Source organism: Acytostelium subglobosum (assembly GCF_000787575.1).
Source record: "Acytostelium subglobosum LB1 DNA, scaffold: scaffold8, whole genome shotgun sequence".
Lineage (NCBI taxonomy): Eukaryota > Evosea > Eumycetozoa > Acytosteliales > Acytosteliaceae > Acytostelium > Acytostelium subglobosum.
In genome coordinates this window covers 298,187-317,314 of record NW_012236525.1, presented here as the reverse complement: position 1 = coordinate 317,314, position 19,128 = coordinate 298,187, and the positions used below count along the sequence as shown (strand labels likewise).

Below are 19,128 nucleotides of genomic sequence, written 5' to 3'. Positions count from 1 at the left end.
ACTAAATACACATAATATATATATAATAGGATGGCATCTATAATTGGAGGATTACTATTGAGTAGAGGAGCAAGTCGTGGATGTACAATGTTGTTGCGTAATAACAATGTCATCACTTCCTCTTCATTGTTCAACAATACATCAGCATCAATGGTCTCATCAATAACATCAACAACAACAAGATCATTCGCAACAGATGCTAAGAAACCAAAGAAGGAGAAGGCACCAAAGAAGGAGAAGGCCAGCAGCAAAGAGGACAGTGACAACATACAGGAGCAGAATGAGGATGGCACACCAAAGGTGGCTGCAGCCACCACCGTCGATGACAAGGTGAACAAGAAGGCATTGCTCAAGCCAAGAAACAACAAGTTGGACAAGAATGACACGACCACTGTGCTGCTGTCGAGGGCACATTCCAAGACCACCACCGAGCAGAAGTCTGTCTCATCACCCGTACCAACCATCACCTACGAACAGCTGAAGGAGCTACTCACCGGTGCCTCCCAACCATACACACTCATCGATCTCCGTGATCCCAAGGAGTTCTTTGGTGACTCCCCCATCAAGCAGAGCAACAACATGCCAAGTATGTCTCATCCATCGATCAATCATTCATTCATTCACTGACCTCACTCGCTCAATCAAACGATCAATCAAACAAACAATAGTGGAGTATGAGATTACAAAGACAGAGGATCAGATTGAGAATGAGAAGAAACAGAAGCAAAAGTCTCAGAAGGGAAAGGGCAAGAAGAAGGAGGAGACAAAGGTTAAGTTGGTGGATGACTCCAACTTCTGGCAGAAGAGTTTAAAGCTCACTGGCGCTCAGTGGAAGGAGAAGTATGGCTTCACCAAGGTGCAGCCAGAAGACCGTCTGATTTTCTACTCTGCCAACAATGGTCGCAGTGCCATGGCAGCCGAGATGGCCATCGGTTCAGGTTACAGCAAGTAAGTGTTTCATCGTCACATCGTACATGTTCAATCAATGCTGACCCTACCTTACCCATTAGTGTTCAGATACTTGAAGGAGGCATTCGCCATTGGAACAAGAATGAGAATAAATAATAGGATGCGAGCGAGCGAGCGAGCAACACAATACAATCAAACAAAACAAACACTGTAGAGTAGGATAACCTAAGGTGATGATGATGGTCTACATCCCTTTTACGAACATCAATCCAAAGATTGAACAGGAGGTGCGATTGATTGAAAAGACCTGGGCCATGCCTGGCATGCTCACCAGCACAACCCTGGCGCCAGGTTCATACCTCCAATCCAACCTTTGAACAACCACCTTCATCAGAATTGAACAGCATGTGATGTGTGTGAGACGGTGTGTATCTGGTGTGGTGATTGGACTGGCGATCACATGATCATGTGTGTGTGAGGGTGTGAGATGGATGGAATAGTGCGATCACCATCACTTTATCACGCTTCGTCCATCCATCCATTCATTCATTCATTCAATCAATCAATCAACCAACAACCTATATTACTATTAATATGTATATATAACAACAATGAATTATAATCAATCATGTATATTAATACTAATGTTGACAACGACTGCTCTGTTGTTGGTCACATTTGTCAATGCCGACAATTGTATATGTATGGACAATAGAGCATATTGTGGATCACACTTTACAAAGACTTGTGGACTCAACTCAACAGACTTGTATCAATGTGTAACGAGGGGACAGCCTCCAGTGCGTAGATTCAGTTGTCCAAATGGATGCCACAAGAGTGATTCACAGTCTGCCTCAGACACTTGTGTGCCAGACGACATATCTTGCACATGTCCAGACAATGCCGATCATTGTGGTTCCGTGCTAGCCAAGCAGTCTGGCAAGGACTGCGCATCCCTCGATCCCAATTCATTGTACCAATGTGAGGGCGAGGGATTGTTCCCGTCATGGAGGTGGACCTGTTCCACAGGCTGCATATCAAATGGTCCAGGAGTGAATGACACATGTGATAAGGGTGCCAGCAACGTTGTTGGACTTACCAAGATCAAGCATATAGTCATATTCATGCAAGAGAATAGAGCATTTGATAATTATTATGGCATACTTGGAGGCGTGTGTAACTATAAGGACCCAAATGCAATGGTCCAGGATAATGGCAACAGCATATTCTATCAACCCGATCCAAACTCACCGGACAAACATAATGGAGTGAACTCGTCATTGCCATGGATGATCACAGGACCCAAGGCCGGATGCACATTGGGCGGTTCAAACTTCTGGCAAGGCAATCACGATGCATGGAACAATGGATCAAACAATAACTGGCCAGTGGGCAACACGCCAAACTCACTTGGATACCTTGCACCCTCAAACCTACCATTTTATTATGAGTTGGCCAGTCAGTTCACCATTGCTGACAAATACTTTGAATCAATCATGGGCTCGACCAACCCCAATCGTCTCGTACTGTGGACGGGTATGATTGACCCGCGAGGAACCACACCTCGCGGCCCAGTGACCGAGAACACAGAGACACCACCATTCATTTGGTTAACCTATCCAGAGATATTGGAGAAGGCTGGCATCACATGGCGTGTATACCAGGACATTGATAATTTTGATGATAATGCCTTGGAGTGGTTTGAACAATATCAAAAGTCAACAAAGATGTCACCATTACGAGTCAATGGTATTGATAATTGGGGCCTCGATTCATTCTTTGGCCACGCGATGAATGGCACACTGCCACAGATCTCATGGGTCGTCGGACCAACTGAACTGTCCGAGCATCCAGACAATGGACCGATGGCTGGCCAGTGGCTAACCCAGCAGGTAGTCAATGCGATCAAGAATGGCAGTTCATGGGAGGACACGGTGCTCATCATTAACTACGACGAGACAGGCGGTTTCTGGGACCACTACCCTCCCCCTGTGGCGCCCATTGGTACCCTCGACGAATGGATCAATGTGGACGGTGCAGCCCCCATTGGACCAGGCTACCGAGTGCCAGCCTTCATTGTCTCACCATGGAGCAGTGGCAGTGTGGTATTCACTGAACCATCAGATCATACTTCAGTGATCATGTTCATCGAGCAGTGGGCAATGGCCAATGGATATTCACCAGAGGATGTTATGTGCCCTTATGTGTCGACATATAGAAGGAACCACATGTCAGATTTAACTCGTTCGTTGGACTTCTCACAGGCCAACCTAAGTGTGCCCGACACAACTCCAATGCCCATGCCATCACGTGACCCTAGTGGCTCTTGGGACCCAACCGAGGAGTGTGAGGCGGTCCCAGGACCTTTCCCCACGATCCCATATGGTAATCAAACATTCCCAGTTGTCGAACCAGGCTTCAAGTTGGTACGAGGTAACAATCCAGGTCTTGGTCGTACATATGTCTTCCAATCTGGCGCACAGGCCTTGATCCAAAATGGAAAATCAATTGCCTTTGGTCCACCCTCACCAACCATGACCAATCCAGTTCAATACTTCACAATGACAATGGCCAGCAACAATAATGATGACATTGGAGACAACATTGGATACAGGATCGTAGCAAACAATGGTCGATGTTTGAGTGGTGCTGGACAATTGGTGAAATGTGATCAAAATGCAGACAACTGGTTCTTGTTGGATCTTGGAAATAGTGAAGGTTTTGTATTCTACAACATCCCAAAAGGAGAGTATCTTCAATATGCGGGTACTTCATTCTTCCTATCCAATCAAATCGCGACAACATTTGCTGTTTACTCTGTCTGAACAACTAATAAACAATTTTATATGACCTGGGTGGTCATTGGTCACCTAAATAGTCGTCGAAATTACCTATTTAATCTCTTGACAATCCCATAACAACAATTTAAGATCATAACCAATTAAAGGATGTTATTTTAATATTTTTAACCAATAAGATAATTTAATAATTAAAATGTAGATGGTTCTTCTCAACTTATGAGACTCCAAGCTTGGATAACAGTCTCTGGAGGGTAGTATTCTACTATTTTTAAATAATAATTAATTTATATATATATATATATCATACTGTATAATCATATGTATAATTAAGGCCCAAGTTAATGTTGGTCCAGGATCCGAATGTGAAGGTTCAAGGAACCAGCTTGTATGGTGATTTTTGCCAAAGGATAGTTTGTTCAACCCATGGTCCGTCTATCTCTTTATCTAGACTAGATATATAAATATACATTCCTGGAAGTGTCTTTCCACTTCTTCTCCCATATGTTCTCAAGAAAGCTCATCTTGGTGTTTGGATTGAGTATCATTGCAGTGGTGTAGAAATGGCCTTCATCTACTAGTTCATAGTAATTCTTCATTACTCTAAGCGATTCAGACAGTCTTGGATCTTCCCTCGTTTCCCTCTTTATCCTAAAAGCCCCAAGTTGATCAACAATGGTGTTTAACTAAGGAACGATCGACAATATCATCAAGACACTTGAGATCTTCCAGGTGGTATCAAAGGACGACATTGACAGTTTTGCCACCTGAAAGATCAAGAGTCTTGATGATATTGTCGATCGTCACCCAATCATCTGAAAGGTTGTAATTCAAGGTCACTCTCCAACAAGAACTGGATGGGCAGTTTACTTTTGTAATTGCCTTTATTATCTTATAAATATGTTACTAGTATGATACATTGATGATTGATTGATTGATTGATTGATTGATTGATTGATTGATTATACAATGGACTAGACACGTGTTCCACACTTGGAGCAGAACTTGGCCGAAGAGCCAAGTGATGCAGAACATTTGGTACAGTTGGTGGGCCTGGCAGAAGTAGTGGACGCAGATGATGTTGTTGTAGTGTTGATTCCAGAGACAACACTAGGCAGTGGCTTACCGAGCAGTATTGCTTGGATGTCCTTGTCACCCTCTGAATAATCCATCACTGATATACCTAGTGTATCACGATCGTCAACGACTGCACCTGCATCTAGAAGTAGCTTTACCAACTGAAGATGTTTTGAACGTACTGCCATCATCAATGATGTCTTGCCAGACTTGTTTCGAATCGATACATTGGCATTGGCCTTGAGCAACAGCGACACGATGTCGGTGTAGATGGATGACGCATTGCCAGCGCCTCTTGACACACCATCTCTGGCGGTGGAGGTATTGCAAGCAGCCTCGCAGGCGGCAAACAATGGTGTGGCATGATCATCGTCCTGCTTGTTGATCTGAGCGCCCTTCTTGATGAGCAACTCAACAATGCCAGGTTGTCCGGCCTGTGCCGCCTTGAACAATGCAGTGCAGTCCTTTCGATCAGCTTGGTCGAATCTTGCATTGCCCTCATTGATCAATACGTGAACCACATCGAAGTGACCCAATGAACATGCCAGATGCAATGGTGTATAACCTTTTGAATCGACCTGATTCACATCCAAAGATCTATCATTCCTGATCATATCCAATACTCTTAATGACTCTCCCATTGCCGCAGCACTCATAAGAGAGGAGTGAGTAGACATATCTATTTAAAGTAAATAAGTAAGTAATATAAGTAACTGTTTGATATTGAAACCAAGAAAAAGGTCATCTTTCCCAAAAAAAGTATGGATTTTGGGATTTGGATGATTTTAATTCAAATTCCAATCTTATTTAATATTAATTAAATTGTGTTAATTATCTTCAAGATGATTTAGAAATATTAATCAATATCAATCTAATTTATTAATATATGTTGACAAAAAAATGACTTATTTATTATTATTATTAATAAACTGGTAAAGTTTATTGATTTACCAAACTTATTGAATAAATTCATTATTGATTTAAGGTCATTTATCTTTGTGAGCTCTTGTCCCTCCTTTTTCAAGTCGAGAATCTTTGATTCAATAACTAAAATTTGAATCCTTGTATTATAGGAGTTGGCATCTGTAGCTATAGTTCTTGATTTGATATCATTCAAACGTTGGTAATATTGATTTAAAGTATCATTATTTTCTTTCAACTTATTCTGGTAGTTTATAATTTGGTTGTCCAATTGATTCTCAGAATCACTACTTGATAATATGTCATTATTTGGAGACCCTTGGCAATAAGCAATGGTAACAATAAAAGAGATGAAAATAAAAATCTTGGCAATATTTTTCATAGTTTTAAAAAGAATATTATTGATTGTTGGATTGAATGAATAAATCAATCAAATAAGAGTCTTTATATATAAATTTACTAATAGTACTCCATTGAGATTGACTACAATCACTTTCAAGCTTTAGTCCATCTTATTAATTATTTTTAGTCCGAATCAACCTTTTCCCCCATCACAATTGAAGAATGCCTCCTCACCCAGTCATTGGATGAGCAAGTGGACATTGTCTACAAATTGAACATACAAATTGCCAACATCCAATGTATTAATACTCGTCAATATAGTTTATTAAATGTGTTCTCTTACATAATTAAACAGTTGGATGAGCCCTGTTTATGTTTGATTGATTGATTGATTGATCAGTCAGTTAGTGATTGGAATTAATTGATTGCAATGTGTATGTACTTACATTATTTGGTGTGTATTTGCCATCCTTTGGCAAGGTGATCACTTCAACCTCCGCACCAGTCTCTGTGAGAAGGAAGATCTTGGTTCCTTCGGTGACTGAACCCCAAACATTCTTGCGATCCCAATAGAGCTCGGTGTTTTGGAATGGCAGTTGCTCGTCATTCTGAAGACGTGAGCGTCCAACCCAAACGTTGACCAAGTGGGTGCTTGGCTCCGTGCTGGCCTTAATGTGGAATCCACGCTTGTCTCCGACAGCTGGGTGCACGATCAACTTCCAGTCGGCAATCGACATATTGACTAGCTTCAACTGAATCAGTCCACTCTCAACGTCTACTGAATTGATTGACGCAGATGGCTCCACGGGTGGTGCCTCCATCTCCTGGTCGCCTTGAACCTGTTGCTGCTCGTGCTGCTGCTCGTGCATCTCATTCTGCTGCACAGGCATTCCACCAAATTGATAATCATCTTCATTTCTAGGTTTCTTGTACACCTGTGTCTCAATGTTCTGGATGGCATCCCTCAGGTGCTGGATCACATTTGTCAGTGGGACTTCTGGCTCGGAAACGTGAATACTGGTGATCATCTGGACCTGTGTGCTGAGGTCGGCGATCTGTTCCTGTGCCTTGCTGTTGCGCAACTCTTTGTTGTGCACGTCCTTATGCAGCATGTTGATCTTGAGGTCTTTGGTGCTGATCTCAGCCTGTAGACGTACATTCTCCTTCCTTTGCTCGGCATTGTCCGACACGGCCTTGGCAAGACTCTCGTCCTTCTGACGCAGCTGGGTGGTGAGGTGATGGATCTGGTCCTCCAGCTCATGGTTCTTTACTGAGATGTCGGTCTGTTGGTCCTGGAGGACGTTGAGCTGACTGCGCAGTTCATCCTTGTCAATATCGTTGGAGTGAATGAGTGACTCGAGCTCCATGATGCGGGCACTCTGATTGCCCATCTCTGCCGCCAGCAATTGCTCCAAGTCCCTACCTTGGGACTCCATAATGTCCTCTATCCTCCTCTCATGTGATTCAATTGTTTGTTTATGTTCGGCTTCTGTAGTGCGAGCATCTGACAATTGTTTGTCCTGGATATTATTGATTGATTGAGAGGGTTAGTGTCTGATCATGCGATGATCACTCACTCATTCATAACATACCTTGACAAGGATCTCCTCTTTCAATCTTCTGATGTCGTTCTCTCTGTGTTTGATTGTGGTGCGTAGCTCCTCTTGCTTGCCCTTCATTCTCTCATACTCGGCTCCAAGCAACTTCTGTGTCTTCTCGGCGGCACTGCTCTCCTTGGTGGCAAGGTCTGATTCGAGTCGGCTGTTGTTAGCCTTGACAATGTCCAACTCATTGCGGAGTTTGTGTACCTCGCTGGTGAGTGAGGCCTGGAGGGTGCTCTGCTGGAGAGTGATTTTCTCTATCGCCTCATCGAGTCTATGCTGGTGATGGTTGCGCTCGTTTAGCAGCTGCTCCTCCACGCGCTTCAGATTGAGTTGTGTGCTCTCGAGATTCTCGGTGGCCTCCTCCAGGCGGTTGTTCTCGGTCTGGAATGACTTCTCGCTTTCGGCCAACTTGGCACGCAGGTTGGCCAGCTCGTTGTCCTTGCCCTTCAACTGATCGGAGAGATCAGTGAGCTTGCGCTGGTAGTCCAGAGCGGTCTGGTGGAAGGCACCGGCGATGGGGGCCAGTTTCTGGGTGAGATCAGCAATGTCCTCTCTCTCTCTGAGACGGGTGAGGCTGGACCTCGATGGGGTCATTGGCGTGCCTTGGCTGGGGGTGAGCAGGCGACTCAATGGTGTCTGTGGTTGTTGAGGAGCAGGTGTGCGCTGTGGAGTCCTCAGTGGGGCGGTTGGGGTCCTAGGGGGCTGGGCAACGACATCATCATCGACCGATGTTTGGGAAGAGGTTGTAGACTTTGATGCCTTTGCCTTCTTCTTCTTCTCCTTTGGTTGTGGTGGAGGTGGTGATTGTGTAGGTTGCATTGGCTCGCTCATATTAACGTCCTCCTCTTGTTGTTGTTGTTGTTGCTGTTGCTCTTCATCATTTCCAAGATCAGGTGAGCTCATCTGTTGTTGTTGTTGTTGTTGCTTGAGTCTCTCTGACTTCTTTGTCGATGAACTCTTTGATTTCTTTGTTGTCTCCATTATATTATTATATTTAGTTGATTATGCCTTTGATATCTAGATTCATTCAATCAAATGAGAGACTGTTAGTAAAAATAATATTCGTTCAGAGTTAATCAAATAACTTACATATATATATATATATATATGAATGAAGATATAAATATTTGAATATTACTAGATATATAATGAATAAGTATGTAACAGTAACAAGAAGTCAGTGTGTTGCGAGATAGTTTGAGTTGGATTGGTGGGACATCAAACAAAGTTTACTTGAATTTGATTGTTGGGGTCATGGTTGTTTTGGCGGGAACATCTCAAAAAGTCAAAATAATGTCAACTTCAATTTCATAACTGTGACGATATACAAATAAATAATGAATGAGATAATTAGTACACCATCATATGATCAGTCATTACCACAATATATATATTCAAAGATCTTGTATTTTTGTTATTTGGATACGGCAACCAATAATAATTGGAAGAGATCATTATGTTTGGTGTGCAAGTCATTCTTCAAACGTGTAAGCTCAGTGTTGGTCACTGATATCAGCACCAAGACACTGGCAAATCCAGACTTTAGACAGCACTACAACAATCATCTCTCGCCTCTAAAGACATTCACAAGTCTATTATGTGGTATTAATCGTCTGACTGACCTGCTCAATATCGATCCCCAGCTCATTGCCGATCTCTTTGCACAACAAACCATCACTAAACTTATTCTCCGTCGTTTGGGCAATGTCAACAACAACAACAACAACAACAACAATAGTGTCTCAGACCAAGAGCGCGAGAGTACACTTGCTACATTGTTTAGTGGACTCACTAATGGACCCTTGGAGAAGATCTATCTGGATCTACCCAACAATGATGTCCCCGACTACTTGAGCGTGATGAGAGGCTTTACATTCCAGTATCTCTCCATTTTGAGCATAATATTCTCACAAGATATACATGGACATGATACGATACTCTCGCTCTTGGAATCGGTCGCACCAACCATGCGCAAGATCCAATTTATCTCAAGAGATGATGAGAGTGCTACAATAACATTGGAGCCATCACATCGCCTTATGACCACCAATTTCTTTGAACAATTGTTTGGACACCTGTCAAAGAGTCGTCTGAGATCGCTACACATAAGATCACTCTATGTTGGAGACTTACAACCATTCCTGCGCGGACTCTCATTGATGAAGCATCTGACCACGCTCAAAATACCTTTGCCAAGCAACTTCTACCAGTTGCCAGAGATACGTGAGTTCCATGCGGGACTCCTCGAGTTCATAAAGTCGAGCAACATATCAATCATGAGCATACCATTCTCGATCGAATCCACCATGCTCAAAGCCCTCTCTGACAATCCAAACATAACAACACTGCGAGTGATGCTCGGAGGCAGTGCCAAGCTCTCGGACAGATTGCAGCGACTAACACTTCGTGAAGATATAACACCATCAGTGTTCAGCTCATTGATGTCGATGAATCCCGCTACCAATATAGTGCGTCTCATCCTGCTGAACCATCGACGCTACATCACCAAAGACAACTTTGATCAGTTCCTCAGCTTCGTCAAGTCCAACAAGAACCTGACCAGACTGTATCTCTGCGACTACCTATACCTGAGCGACAAACAAAAGGAGACGATCATTCCGTTGTTGATCCGGGACACAAGGATACAGACACTAATGATAAGCCTATCCGATGACATGATGCCCACCAACTATATCCAAGAGAAATACAGACGCACAAAGAAAGAGTTTGAATACTTGCAATTCCTGCTCAATCAACTTGTGCTCTACCCTCAGTCTACGGTGGACGGGCTATACCTGGATGTCACCAACTCCAAGGCACTCCAGAAGCACATGGTCGCCAAGCAAGTGGACACTGGCGATTTCAAAGTATCACAAAGTTTAGGATGGATACTCCACTTTATCAGGATAAAATAGTCTTGGACGAAATAAAGGTTACACAGTATGACACGCAACGCACATTATTAATAATTACAGATAGATAATCAATGTTATCTGTTAGATCATGTTTGACAAGTAGTCGACTTCGATGTCTTGGTCAAACAGTACTACTTAATGCATCGCGATGTGCATACTCAACGGCCAACACACAGCCGACATCTAGGATTGAGAGTGATCACTCTCAGTTGTTAGACTCTGTGAACAAACTGTTGTTAAAGTATAGATTCAGCTTGTTGTCATTACAATCAAACAGTGATGTATGGTTGAGCTTCCCAATGCGTAGTCATCTATTGCATACTCAACTAGAGAAGAGATACAAGAACAACAAGTTACAAGAACATCATAATGGTCAATTCATTGAAGCTACACCAACAACGACAACATCAACAACATCAATGGCTACGTCAACCCTGTTGGATACCACTCATCTCGATAGTATTGTCAATAGCTTACAGGACAATGAAAGGTATCAATCAATGTGGTGGGCGCAACAGGTGTTGCCAAAGGCTTTCTCATGTCATGGCACAACAATCAATGACTTGGCCAAACAATGCTTCCAACATCTCTATCCAATACTGTTCATGCTGGCCACCAATGCTCAATTGAACAACATCGACTTTCGTTTCATCAGTACAACCTACAGCAGTGATGGCAAATTACTTGGTCGTTGCAAGCTGGTTGAAGCCAGCCTTCTCGAGACACTAAAAGAGACCAGGAAGAGACTCTATCAATCAATGATCAAACATTCAGATGTTGCTACACTTTCATCATCAATCTCATCGGCACCCTATGTCGTACAGCTGTACCTGGTCGATCACAATCATATCTATATCTCTGTATTCAAGACTAGCTTATCAGAACACTTTGGATGGCGTCAACCCCTGCCAGTGTCTGGTGGTATCATTCCAATTGAGATGGATAAGGAGCCTCCCTCACGTGCCTACATAAAACTGAATGAGTTGATGGGACTGCTTGGAAGGAGACCTGCACCTGGAAGCAAGATAGCCGAACTGGGCAGCGCACCTGGAGGATGGACAGCATCATTGCTGAAACTATACAAGCCACAAGACAACATTCAGATACAGAGTGTCGACAGATCGCCGCTAGAGTCCTGGTTGACCAAAGCCTATCGGCCACCAACCCTCACACATCACATTGCGAATGGTTGTAAGTTGACAGCAGACTATGAATGAATGAATGAGTGAGTGTCCATGCTAACATGACCTGTTGACCACGCACACTACACAACATAGTGACATGGGAACCTGAAGAACCAGTGGACTGGCTGTTTAATGATATGGCGCTGCCGCCAATGAAGAGTGTCAAGGTGTTGGAGCGATGGATCAAAGAGAGACAATGTTCGCAATTCGCCTGGACTTTGAAGTTTGTTGGTGAGAGCGAGTATGATGCAGTGACCGATGCAGTGGAGACCATGATGAAGTGTTACAACGTGAGCTACACCATCAGGCATCTGGCCAATCATGGCAACGAACTTGTCGTTGTAGGTGTAGTCCATCCATAAAATGAAGTTGTTGTTGATGACGCACCAATAATGCAATGATGACGATCAGTCATCAAGTTCTAGATTGAACTGCTTGTACATTTGTTTGATAGTGATACCCTCCAGCACAGCTAATATATATATCATCAATGTTAGTATACAATCGAACAATTGAACATTCAATCAAACATATACATACCCAACTTGCCAATCATTGATTGACATGACTCTTTGATCTCGTTATATGTATGTAACTTGTCTATTGTCTTTTTAGATTCTGTCTTTATCTTTGCCATCTCATCTTGATAAGGTTTCAACTGTGCATCCAATGCAGACTCCTCTTCTGCCAACTTCTTCAACTCCTCCCTCATCTCCTCAACATCTACACCATCAATCCAATGCACTTCACAACTATTCTTTCCATCATCCTCCAACACAATCTTTGACTTGTTCGTCCATTCATTCTTCTTTATCAATGTTGCTGCCATAATATATTATTATTATTACTTGTTAGTTATAACTTTAATGTCATAATGTTCAATGACCTTGTGTTTGCGATTAGTTTAGTTTGTGTTTGTGTTGCAACTCTAATTCTTGGAATATACATGTTGTGGTTATCTCGTGAAAATGCCGAGTTTCGACAAGACCGGGACAATGATGACGATTAGACCAACTGTTACAATACATAGTAGGATGTACATCTTCTTTCTGCCTTTCTTTTGATACTTGAGTGCCTTTGGCAAGTGCTTGTGAACTCCTTCTCCAGTGTCTTTGACAGCAGAATTGATATCTTGTTCGATGGACTCTAACTTCTCACCTTGTACCTTTACCAATATTGCCATGTCCAGCATCAATTGATGTAACTCTACTAGACTCTGACCCAATCTTTGTAAATCCCTATGTCTCTGTTGTACATAGGACAATGCATTCTTGGCCTCAGTATGCAAATGAGTATACAACAACCTATCAGTGAACACTTTACTCGAGTCACCAGACTCCACTGCAGCCCTTATCTCTTCTGGATTGGCATTTGGATTAACTTTGGAAGATGTTAGTATTCAATCTATGCTACAAGGTTGGATGTGATACATACCCAACTTATATTGTCTTGTAATCTTATCTTCACATTTGGTTTTGTAGTCCTTCTGTACTTCGGTATACTTGTTCAACAAGTCGATTGAAGTCTGAAGGAGCACTGTATAGATGTTGCTACGTATACGTATCTCTGTTGGTTTGGCAGTCTTCATCTCGGCATATTTATCATTGCTTGTGGACAACGACTCTAGTTTATGTCTTAATGATGTGAATGATACATTGGTTGAATCAATCAATGATGATGAAGTTGATGTTGATTGACCATCCATGTTCATGACAGTATTCAGTGATTGGACATATTGTTCTTCCAAACTCTTGATATTCCTTCTTATTGAGTTCATTTGAGTCTTGATCAAACCAACCTCTTGGAAGAACTCTGGCATGAATTCTTCAATTCCATCTTGATCACCCTGGATGCCCAGTTCTATATCCTTGTCCAGTGTATCCACCTTTGATTGTTTTGATTCTTTATCCTTTTGTTGTTCATTTCTTTTACTACTACTCTTTGATTGTTTCTTTGGAACCTTATCCTTGATACCAGCAGCAGACTTTAACTCTTGTAGACGATCCTCCATTATTATTATTTTTGTTGTATTTTAGATATGTTTATTTATATTTGATTGAACTGACTTCCTTTTATATTGTTGTTCTGATGTCCTCACTACCAGGTGGAATTAGGGACTTGGAATCACAATTCATAACCATGGTAAACAAACTGTATTTCAAAGTTAGACTTAGGATACGACGAACTTAAAAATTGTGTTGGACCTGGGAATCGTCTTTGAAAATCAATCAATTCTGAGAATCTCACACTTTGAAGTCATGACAAACATCTTATCGAACACTGGACTTGAGTTCTATCGATTACAACCACAAGACCAAAGGATAATAATATGAGCGAAGAGATAAAGCTAAGAGACATAGTCGATGAGATACTACAGACCAAGGATTGTATGTCATATACCATGGGATACCAGTAGTTGTTACTAACATACCACTCACTTATTATGAATAGTGAACGATGATGTGTTGCTAACGTAGGTCCTATACTTGATTATGATGTGATGATATTAGCACTAACTAAAGATAATGCAATTAATATAGACTTTCATCAATATTCCATCAGACATTGTTTGATTCACTACAGATCATTGATAAGAAGATGATCATTAGATATGTATTCCAACCATCAAACAGGTCATTCTACGTTATCAATGGTACAAAGGATACAAAGTATCTCTGTTTACTTGAAGGTGACTATTGTAGTTGTCCTTCATTCAACTTCTCTGTACTAGTTCGTTCAGAATCAATCTATGTTGGTATCCATCCATTCCATTCATCCAATCAAACATCCAATTTACTGATCGATATAACACTAGTGTAAACATCAATTGGCAGCAAAGATAGCAGAAGCACTTGGCAATGCAACTGTTGTTGAGTTTGGTGACAATGAGTACAGTTCCAAAGTGTCATATATTGAATCACTTTCCATTAGAACTCCTTCACAGTCCATGCTAAAGAAGGGTGACCAACAGATGTTGCAACAGAACATCAAAGATCGCCAATCAGAGACAAGCATGTTTGATTGATTGACCAACTCAATCAATCGATCAATCTCATGTTGTCTGGTACCAGGACCTGTATGTGTGTCTGTTGATTGACTGACTATGCCCTCCCATCACATTTGATCAAAACGTAGAAAGGACATGCCTTTTCCATTTCCATTTTTGTTTGCTGATGGCGATCGCCGAACGATAATCCGAAAGGGGCTAACAACATGCAGTCAAATTGCCGAGTCCCGACGTATCATCCGTACTTCTCTCTCTCCTCCTCATACTAGTATACACGTCAACAACATCAATCAATCACAAGTCAGTCAACACCTGATCATTGCATTTTACAACAAGCAAACAAGCAAGCAAACGAGATAGATAATACAGGCAGGAGATAGTATTTGTACAAAGACACAGACACAGATAGCAATGGAACCTCTACCAGAGACAATAGAGCATAATGAAGAGGATTTGAAATTTGAGAATATTAATATTAATAATAATAATATCAATATTAATCATATTAAAGGCATTGTTGGATTCTTTAAAGGTCATTATCCATTATGTAGACACAAGGGAACATGCGCATACAGTGCACTCCGAACATGGCTACGTTCATTCGCCATTGGATATGGAATGCGTGCGGCACTCGCCTTGCTCACTGGTATATTCGTCAGAAGACTTTACAGAAAGTATGGATCAATGGACCAATCAATCCATCGACCAATCAATGATTAACAATGTATTCCATCCATTAATAACGATAGCCCACGCAAGTTGATCAATCAATCATTACTACACAAGTCACCGATTGGATTTGGATTGTTTGTGGCGTTCTACACTGGTGGATATAAGGCACTCCTGTGTATGTTGAGAGCGATCAGAGGAAAGGAGGATGGATTCAACAGCGCGATTGCAGGTTTCTTTGCAGGTGCCTCCATGATGTTCTCCAAGAGTACAGAGATGTCACTCTACCTCTTTGCCAGAGCCTTGGAGTCATTATTCAACGCAGCACATAAGAGAGGGTATGTCGTCCATGATTGATTGAATGAATGGTCATCCCAAAGACATGTCTCTAACTAACATCCAACAATCAAATAACAGCTACGTCAAGTCATGGAAGCATGGAGATGCTGCACTATTCTGTTTCAGCACTACGGTGATGTTCTACGCGATGGTCTGGGAACCAAACACTGTTCGCCAGTCATATCTTAAGTTCCTGTTCAAGGTCACTGGTGACAAGGTCGATCTTGCTGGAATCACCAAGAAGCTCAGGGATGCTCACGCTTCACACCAAGCTTAGATCATAACATAATTAGAACTCAACGAACAAATAACATGTATACATTCAATCAATCAATCTTAATCGTTGGAGTCGAGTCAAGTCGAGTAGTTTTATTCAAACCTTGTTGCTGCGATTGTACTGTGACTGTGATGATTGAGTGGAGCTGTCCCTCCCTCCAGGTATGCATCCAGCTGAGTTGCTCCCTAGTATGGCTTGAACTTCCTTGCGGCGCTCATCTTGGCGATCTTTTGCTTGTCCTCTTCGAACTTCTTGCGCAGATCATCGAGCTCCTGCTTCTTCTGCTGTCGCTGCTGGAAGGAGTAGAAGTTCTTGTGTCGTCTAGAGTCATTGAGTGCCTTGGCCTCCTCGGTGGTCATTGGCTTGAAGTTCTTGTTGCTGCCAGTGACCAGGACGAAACCGTCCTCATCCGGTTGAGTGGATTGCTGTCTACGCTCGTTCTGCTCGATCAATAATCTCTTGTCATAGTCCATCATGATCTGGTCCAATGTCGCCTGCAACTTGTCATAATCCGAGATGATCTTTGATTGTTCCTCGTTCATCATGTCTACGTTGTGCATTAATTGTTAGTCCACATGGCCTTTAACAACAAACAGACACTACGACTTACCATCATATCCATCAGTTGTGTGCACTGGTAGTTGTACTTCCAGTGTGGTTAGGTATTGCATTAACTCCTGGAGAGTCTTGGGCGAGGACATGACAATGTGTGCGACACCAGTGTTCTCCTTGGCATCATCACTTGTTGTTGGCACGACACCCTGTGCAGCTGATTGTTCGGCAGCATTGTTGGCTGCGCCAAAATGAACGGACTCGATATCCGTCGATTGGAACAACACCTGGACTTCGAGAAGTGTAGTGCAGCTCTGCGGCAGATTGGCAACAAACAATGTCTTGTTGATTGGCCACTTCTTGCTCGTCTCCTTCTTGTAGTATATGTACTTCTTGATTGGCGTGTTGGGGATGGACACTGGAAGGATGTTGAAGCCACTGATGACCTCCCTGTCCTTCTTTGGCGCGCCTGCCACAGACTTCTTGTCAGCCTTTTCAGACTTGTTGTTGGCTGGAGTTGGGGTTGTCTGGGCGGTGGGTGCCACATTGTCGCCTGTCTCTGAAACATCCTTGTGTGTACCATTCACAGCAGCCTTTGCAGCAACCTTCGAGGCAGTCTTCTTGCCTGCCTTGTTCACAGCAGCAGTCTCTCCAACATTCGCGGCTTGTGCTGTTGTGGACTTCTTTGTCTCGGCCACAACTGCAGCAGCAGGTGCTGCACCATTTGTAGTCTGCTTCTTGCCATTCTTCTTCTGCTGCTGCTCCACCTTCTTTAAATCATCGCCATCCTCATTCATTGGTTCAACATCCTTGATCTCCTGTTGCTGTTTTTGTGGCTTCTGCTTCCTTGCCTGCTCTTTGGGCGGGGCAGGAACAGAGACAGCTGGCTCCTCAATAACCTGATCTGCTTGCTTTTGCTCTTGTTGCTGCTGTATCAGTGCTGCCTCTTTCTTCTTTGTTTGCTTTGGCTTTGGTACTGCTGGAGTTGTGCTGGGTGTGGTGGAGGTGGTGGAAGTTGTGGATGTGGTGGTAGTGGCGATGGGTGTTGTTGGCGCTGGGGCGGCGGCTGGGATGATTGGGGCAAGCTTTACAGCAGGCTTGATGTCAGCCACTGTTCTCAGCTTGTTGAACAACTGCGTCTGGTTTCTCTCAAAGTTGAAGACGACATTCTTAGTGGGCGTAGTCTGTTGCTCCTTTTCCTTTTGCTGTTGCAACTGCTTCTTCTTTGTCTTGAGTATAGGTTTCAGTGCTGTCGCTGTTGTAGTCTCTGTTGTCATTGTCGTTGTCTGAGTCTCCACATCACCAGTAGTATCAGCGGTATTAGCAACAGCATTGTCCTCTGCACCATTGTCCTCCACCTTTTGTTGTTTCGCCTTCTTTCTCGCCAGTCTTAATGCTGTATCCCTCTTTTTTTGAGTTGATGATATCATTATTATTATTATAATTACTTATATTTGTTATATATATATATGTATGAATGAATGAATGATTGTGAAGAGGAGCCGAAGAATTCGTCTTTTGTCGAGCCAGCCCCCACACTGCAATTCCCCAAAATTTATCTTTGACGCATCAATGACGAACGGCAGATTCATAAATCTGGATGGAAGTTGTACATTCACCACAAGCAATCCAAATCTTATTAAATATTTAATATAATAATAATAATAATAATAGGTATTGTAATAATAAATACATGATTAGATATTCCTGTTCTTGTTCCTCTTGAGTGCTGCATCCAGGTCGGCACCAAGCGCCACTCTTTGATCGAATGAGATTGCACTGCCAGCTACGTGTGTGCTTGGTTTGTATTGAGCGGGGAAGAAGTCTTGAGATCCATTGTTGCCAAAGAATTGTTGTTGCTGTGGCTGTTGCTGTGGCATCTGCATGAACTGATTCTGTTGATTAAGTTGAAGATGTATTTGTTGTTGTTGTTGTTGTGGCATTTGTTGTTGGAAGTGCTGCTGTTGAGGTTGTCCATTCATTCCACCGACCATGCCATTCATTCCATTCATTCCAACCATGCCATTCATGCCGCCACCTCCTCCACCGGCTTGTAGTGGAATAGATGTTTGTGCAAATGATTGCCAATCGTTTTGATTGGTGGCAGTTGTTTGATAGTAGATGATCTTGGAGTCTGGCACTAGTTGTTTGGGTAGCACTGGAGGCAGTATGTATCCATTCTTCACAGCGTAGATCAGATGCATGCTGATGACAAACTCCTCACGGTCGAGATGTCCGTCGCGATCGATATCGGACAGCATCCATACTTTGGCCAGGTCGTCGTTGGACAGTCCGGACTTTTGTAGAATGGGACGGGCTACCTGGCCCGACATCTTGGACGAGTCACTGCCACCGACCTTGTAAAATACATTGGAGTACTGTGCCTTTGACTCATTGCTTATTGGTGGAATCTTTCCAGGTTCACCAACCAATCCAGCATTGAACACTGGCTGTTGATTCTGTTGTTGATTATTCAACGGCAGTTTGTTTGGTGCTCCAAAGAATGTATTATCAACTGCTTGATTGTTTATCTT

At 42.7% G+C, this 19,128-nt stretch overlaps 11 protein-coding genes across 11 annotated transcripts; 6 read left to right on the top strand and 5 right to left on the bottom strand.

The window, feature by feature from the left end:
* Positions 1–87: 87 nt before the first annotated feature.
* Positions 88–952, top strand: SAMD00019534_045110 (hypothetical protein; the record flags this gene model as incomplete). The annotated part of the gene is made up of 2 exons (XM_012900001.1): positions 88–586; positions 669–952. The coding sequence occupies 2 exons, from the start codon at positions 88–90 to the stop codon at positions 950–952; spliced, it is 783 nt and encodes a 260-aa protein (XP_012755455.1).
* A 601-nt stretch (positions 953–1,553) lies between these two features.
* SAMD00019534_045100 (hypothetical protein) lies at positions 1,554–3,734 on the top strand (the record flags this gene model as incomplete). Its single annotated transcript, XM_012900000.1, has 2 exons — positions 1,554–2,445; positions 2,533–3,734. The coding sequence occupies 2 exons, from the start codon at positions 1,554–1,556 to the stop codon at positions 3,732–3,734; spliced, it is 2,094 nt and encodes a 697-aa protein (XP_012755454.1).
* Positions 3,735–4,684: 950 nt separating this feature from the next.
* On the bottom strand, positions 4,685–5,461 carry SAMD00019534_045090 (hypothetical protein; the record flags this gene model as incomplete). The annotated part of the gene is made up of 1 exon (XM_012899999.1): positions 4,685–5,461. A coding segment is annotated over one exon (777 nt), but the record flags the coding sequence as incomplete, so codon positions are not given.
* A 925-nt stretch (positions 5,462–6,386) lies between these two features.
* Positions 6,387–8,632, bottom strand: SAMD00019534_045080 (hypothetical protein; the record flags this gene model as incomplete). Its single annotated transcript, XM_012899998.1, has 3 exons — positions 6,387–6,413; positions 6,494–7,567; positions 7,640–8,632. The coding sequence occupies 3 exons, from the start codon at positions 8,630–8,632 to the stop codon at positions 6,387–6,389; spliced, it is 2,094 nt and encodes a 697-aa protein (XP_012755452.1).
* A 356-nt stretch (positions 8,633–8,988) lies between these two features.
* Positions 8,989–10,566, top strand: SAMD00019534_045070 (hypothetical protein; the record flags this gene model as incomplete). The annotated part of the gene is made up of 1 exon (XM_012899997.1): positions 8,989–10,566. The coding sequence occupies one exon, from the start codon at positions 8,989–8,991 to the stop codon at positions 10,564–10,566; it is 1,578 nt and encodes a 525-aa protein (XP_012755451.1).
* Positions 10,567–11,066: 500 nt separating this feature from the next.
* On the top strand, positions 11,067–12,112 carry SAMD00019534_045060 (hypothetical protein; the record flags this gene model as incomplete). Its single annotated transcript, XM_012899996.1, has 2 exons — positions 11,067–11,757; positions 11,844–12,112. The coding sequence occupies 2 exons, from the start codon at positions 11,067–11,069 to the stop codon at positions 12,110–12,112; spliced, it is 960 nt and encodes a 319-aa protein (XP_012755450.1).
* Positions 12,113–12,157: 45 nt separating this feature from the next.
* Positions 12,158–12,579, bottom strand: SAMD00019534_045050 (hypothetical protein; the record flags this gene model as incomplete). Its single annotated transcript, XM_012899995.1, has 2 exons — positions 12,158–12,222; positions 12,291–12,579. 2 exons carry the CDS (start codon positions 12,577–12,579, stop codon positions 12,158–12,160), a joined length of 354 nt encoding a protein of 117 aa, XP_012755449.1.
* A 126-nt stretch (positions 12,580–12,705) lies between these two features.
* Positions 12,706–13,761, bottom strand: SAMD00019534_045040 (hypothetical protein; the record flags this gene model as incomplete). Its single annotated transcript, XM_012899994.1, has 2 exons — positions 12,706–13,109; positions 13,185–13,761. The coding sequence occupies 2 exons, from the start codon at positions 13,759–13,761 to the stop codon at positions 12,706–12,708; spliced, it is 981 nt and encodes a 326-aa protein (XP_012755448.1).
* Positions 13,762–14,079: 318 nt separating this feature from the next.
* SAMD00019534_045030 (hypothetical protein) lies at positions 14,080–14,775 on the top strand (the record flags this gene model as incomplete). Its single annotated transcript, XM_012899993.1, has 4 exons — positions 14,080–14,137; positions 14,202–14,223; positions 14,291–14,480; positions 14,566–14,775. 4 exons carry the CDS (start codon positions 14,080–14,082, stop codon positions 14,773–14,775), a joined length of 480 nt encoding a protein of 159 aa, XP_012755447.1.
* A 600-nt stretch (positions 14,776–15,375) lies between these two features.
* On the top strand, positions 15,376–16,042 carry SAMD00019534_045020 (hypothetical protein; the record flags this gene model as incomplete). Its single annotated transcript, XM_012899992.1, has 3 exons — positions 15,376–15,431; positions 15,507–15,764; positions 15,844–16,042. 3 exons carry the CDS (start codon positions 15,376–15,378, stop codon positions 16,040–16,042), a joined length of 513 nt encoding a protein of 170 aa, XP_012755446.1.
* A 185-nt stretch (positions 16,043–16,227) lies between these two features.
* On the bottom strand, positions 16,228–18,024 carry SAMD00019534_045010 (hypothetical protein; the record flags this gene model as incomplete). Its single annotated transcript, XM_012899991.1, has 2 exons — positions 16,228–16,589; positions 16,653–18,024. 2 exons carry the CDS (start codon positions 18,022–18,024, stop codon positions 16,228–16,230), a joined length of 1,734 nt encoding a protein of 577 aa, XP_012755445.1.
* Between the last annotated feature and the right edge of the window lie 1,104 nt (positions 18,025–19,128).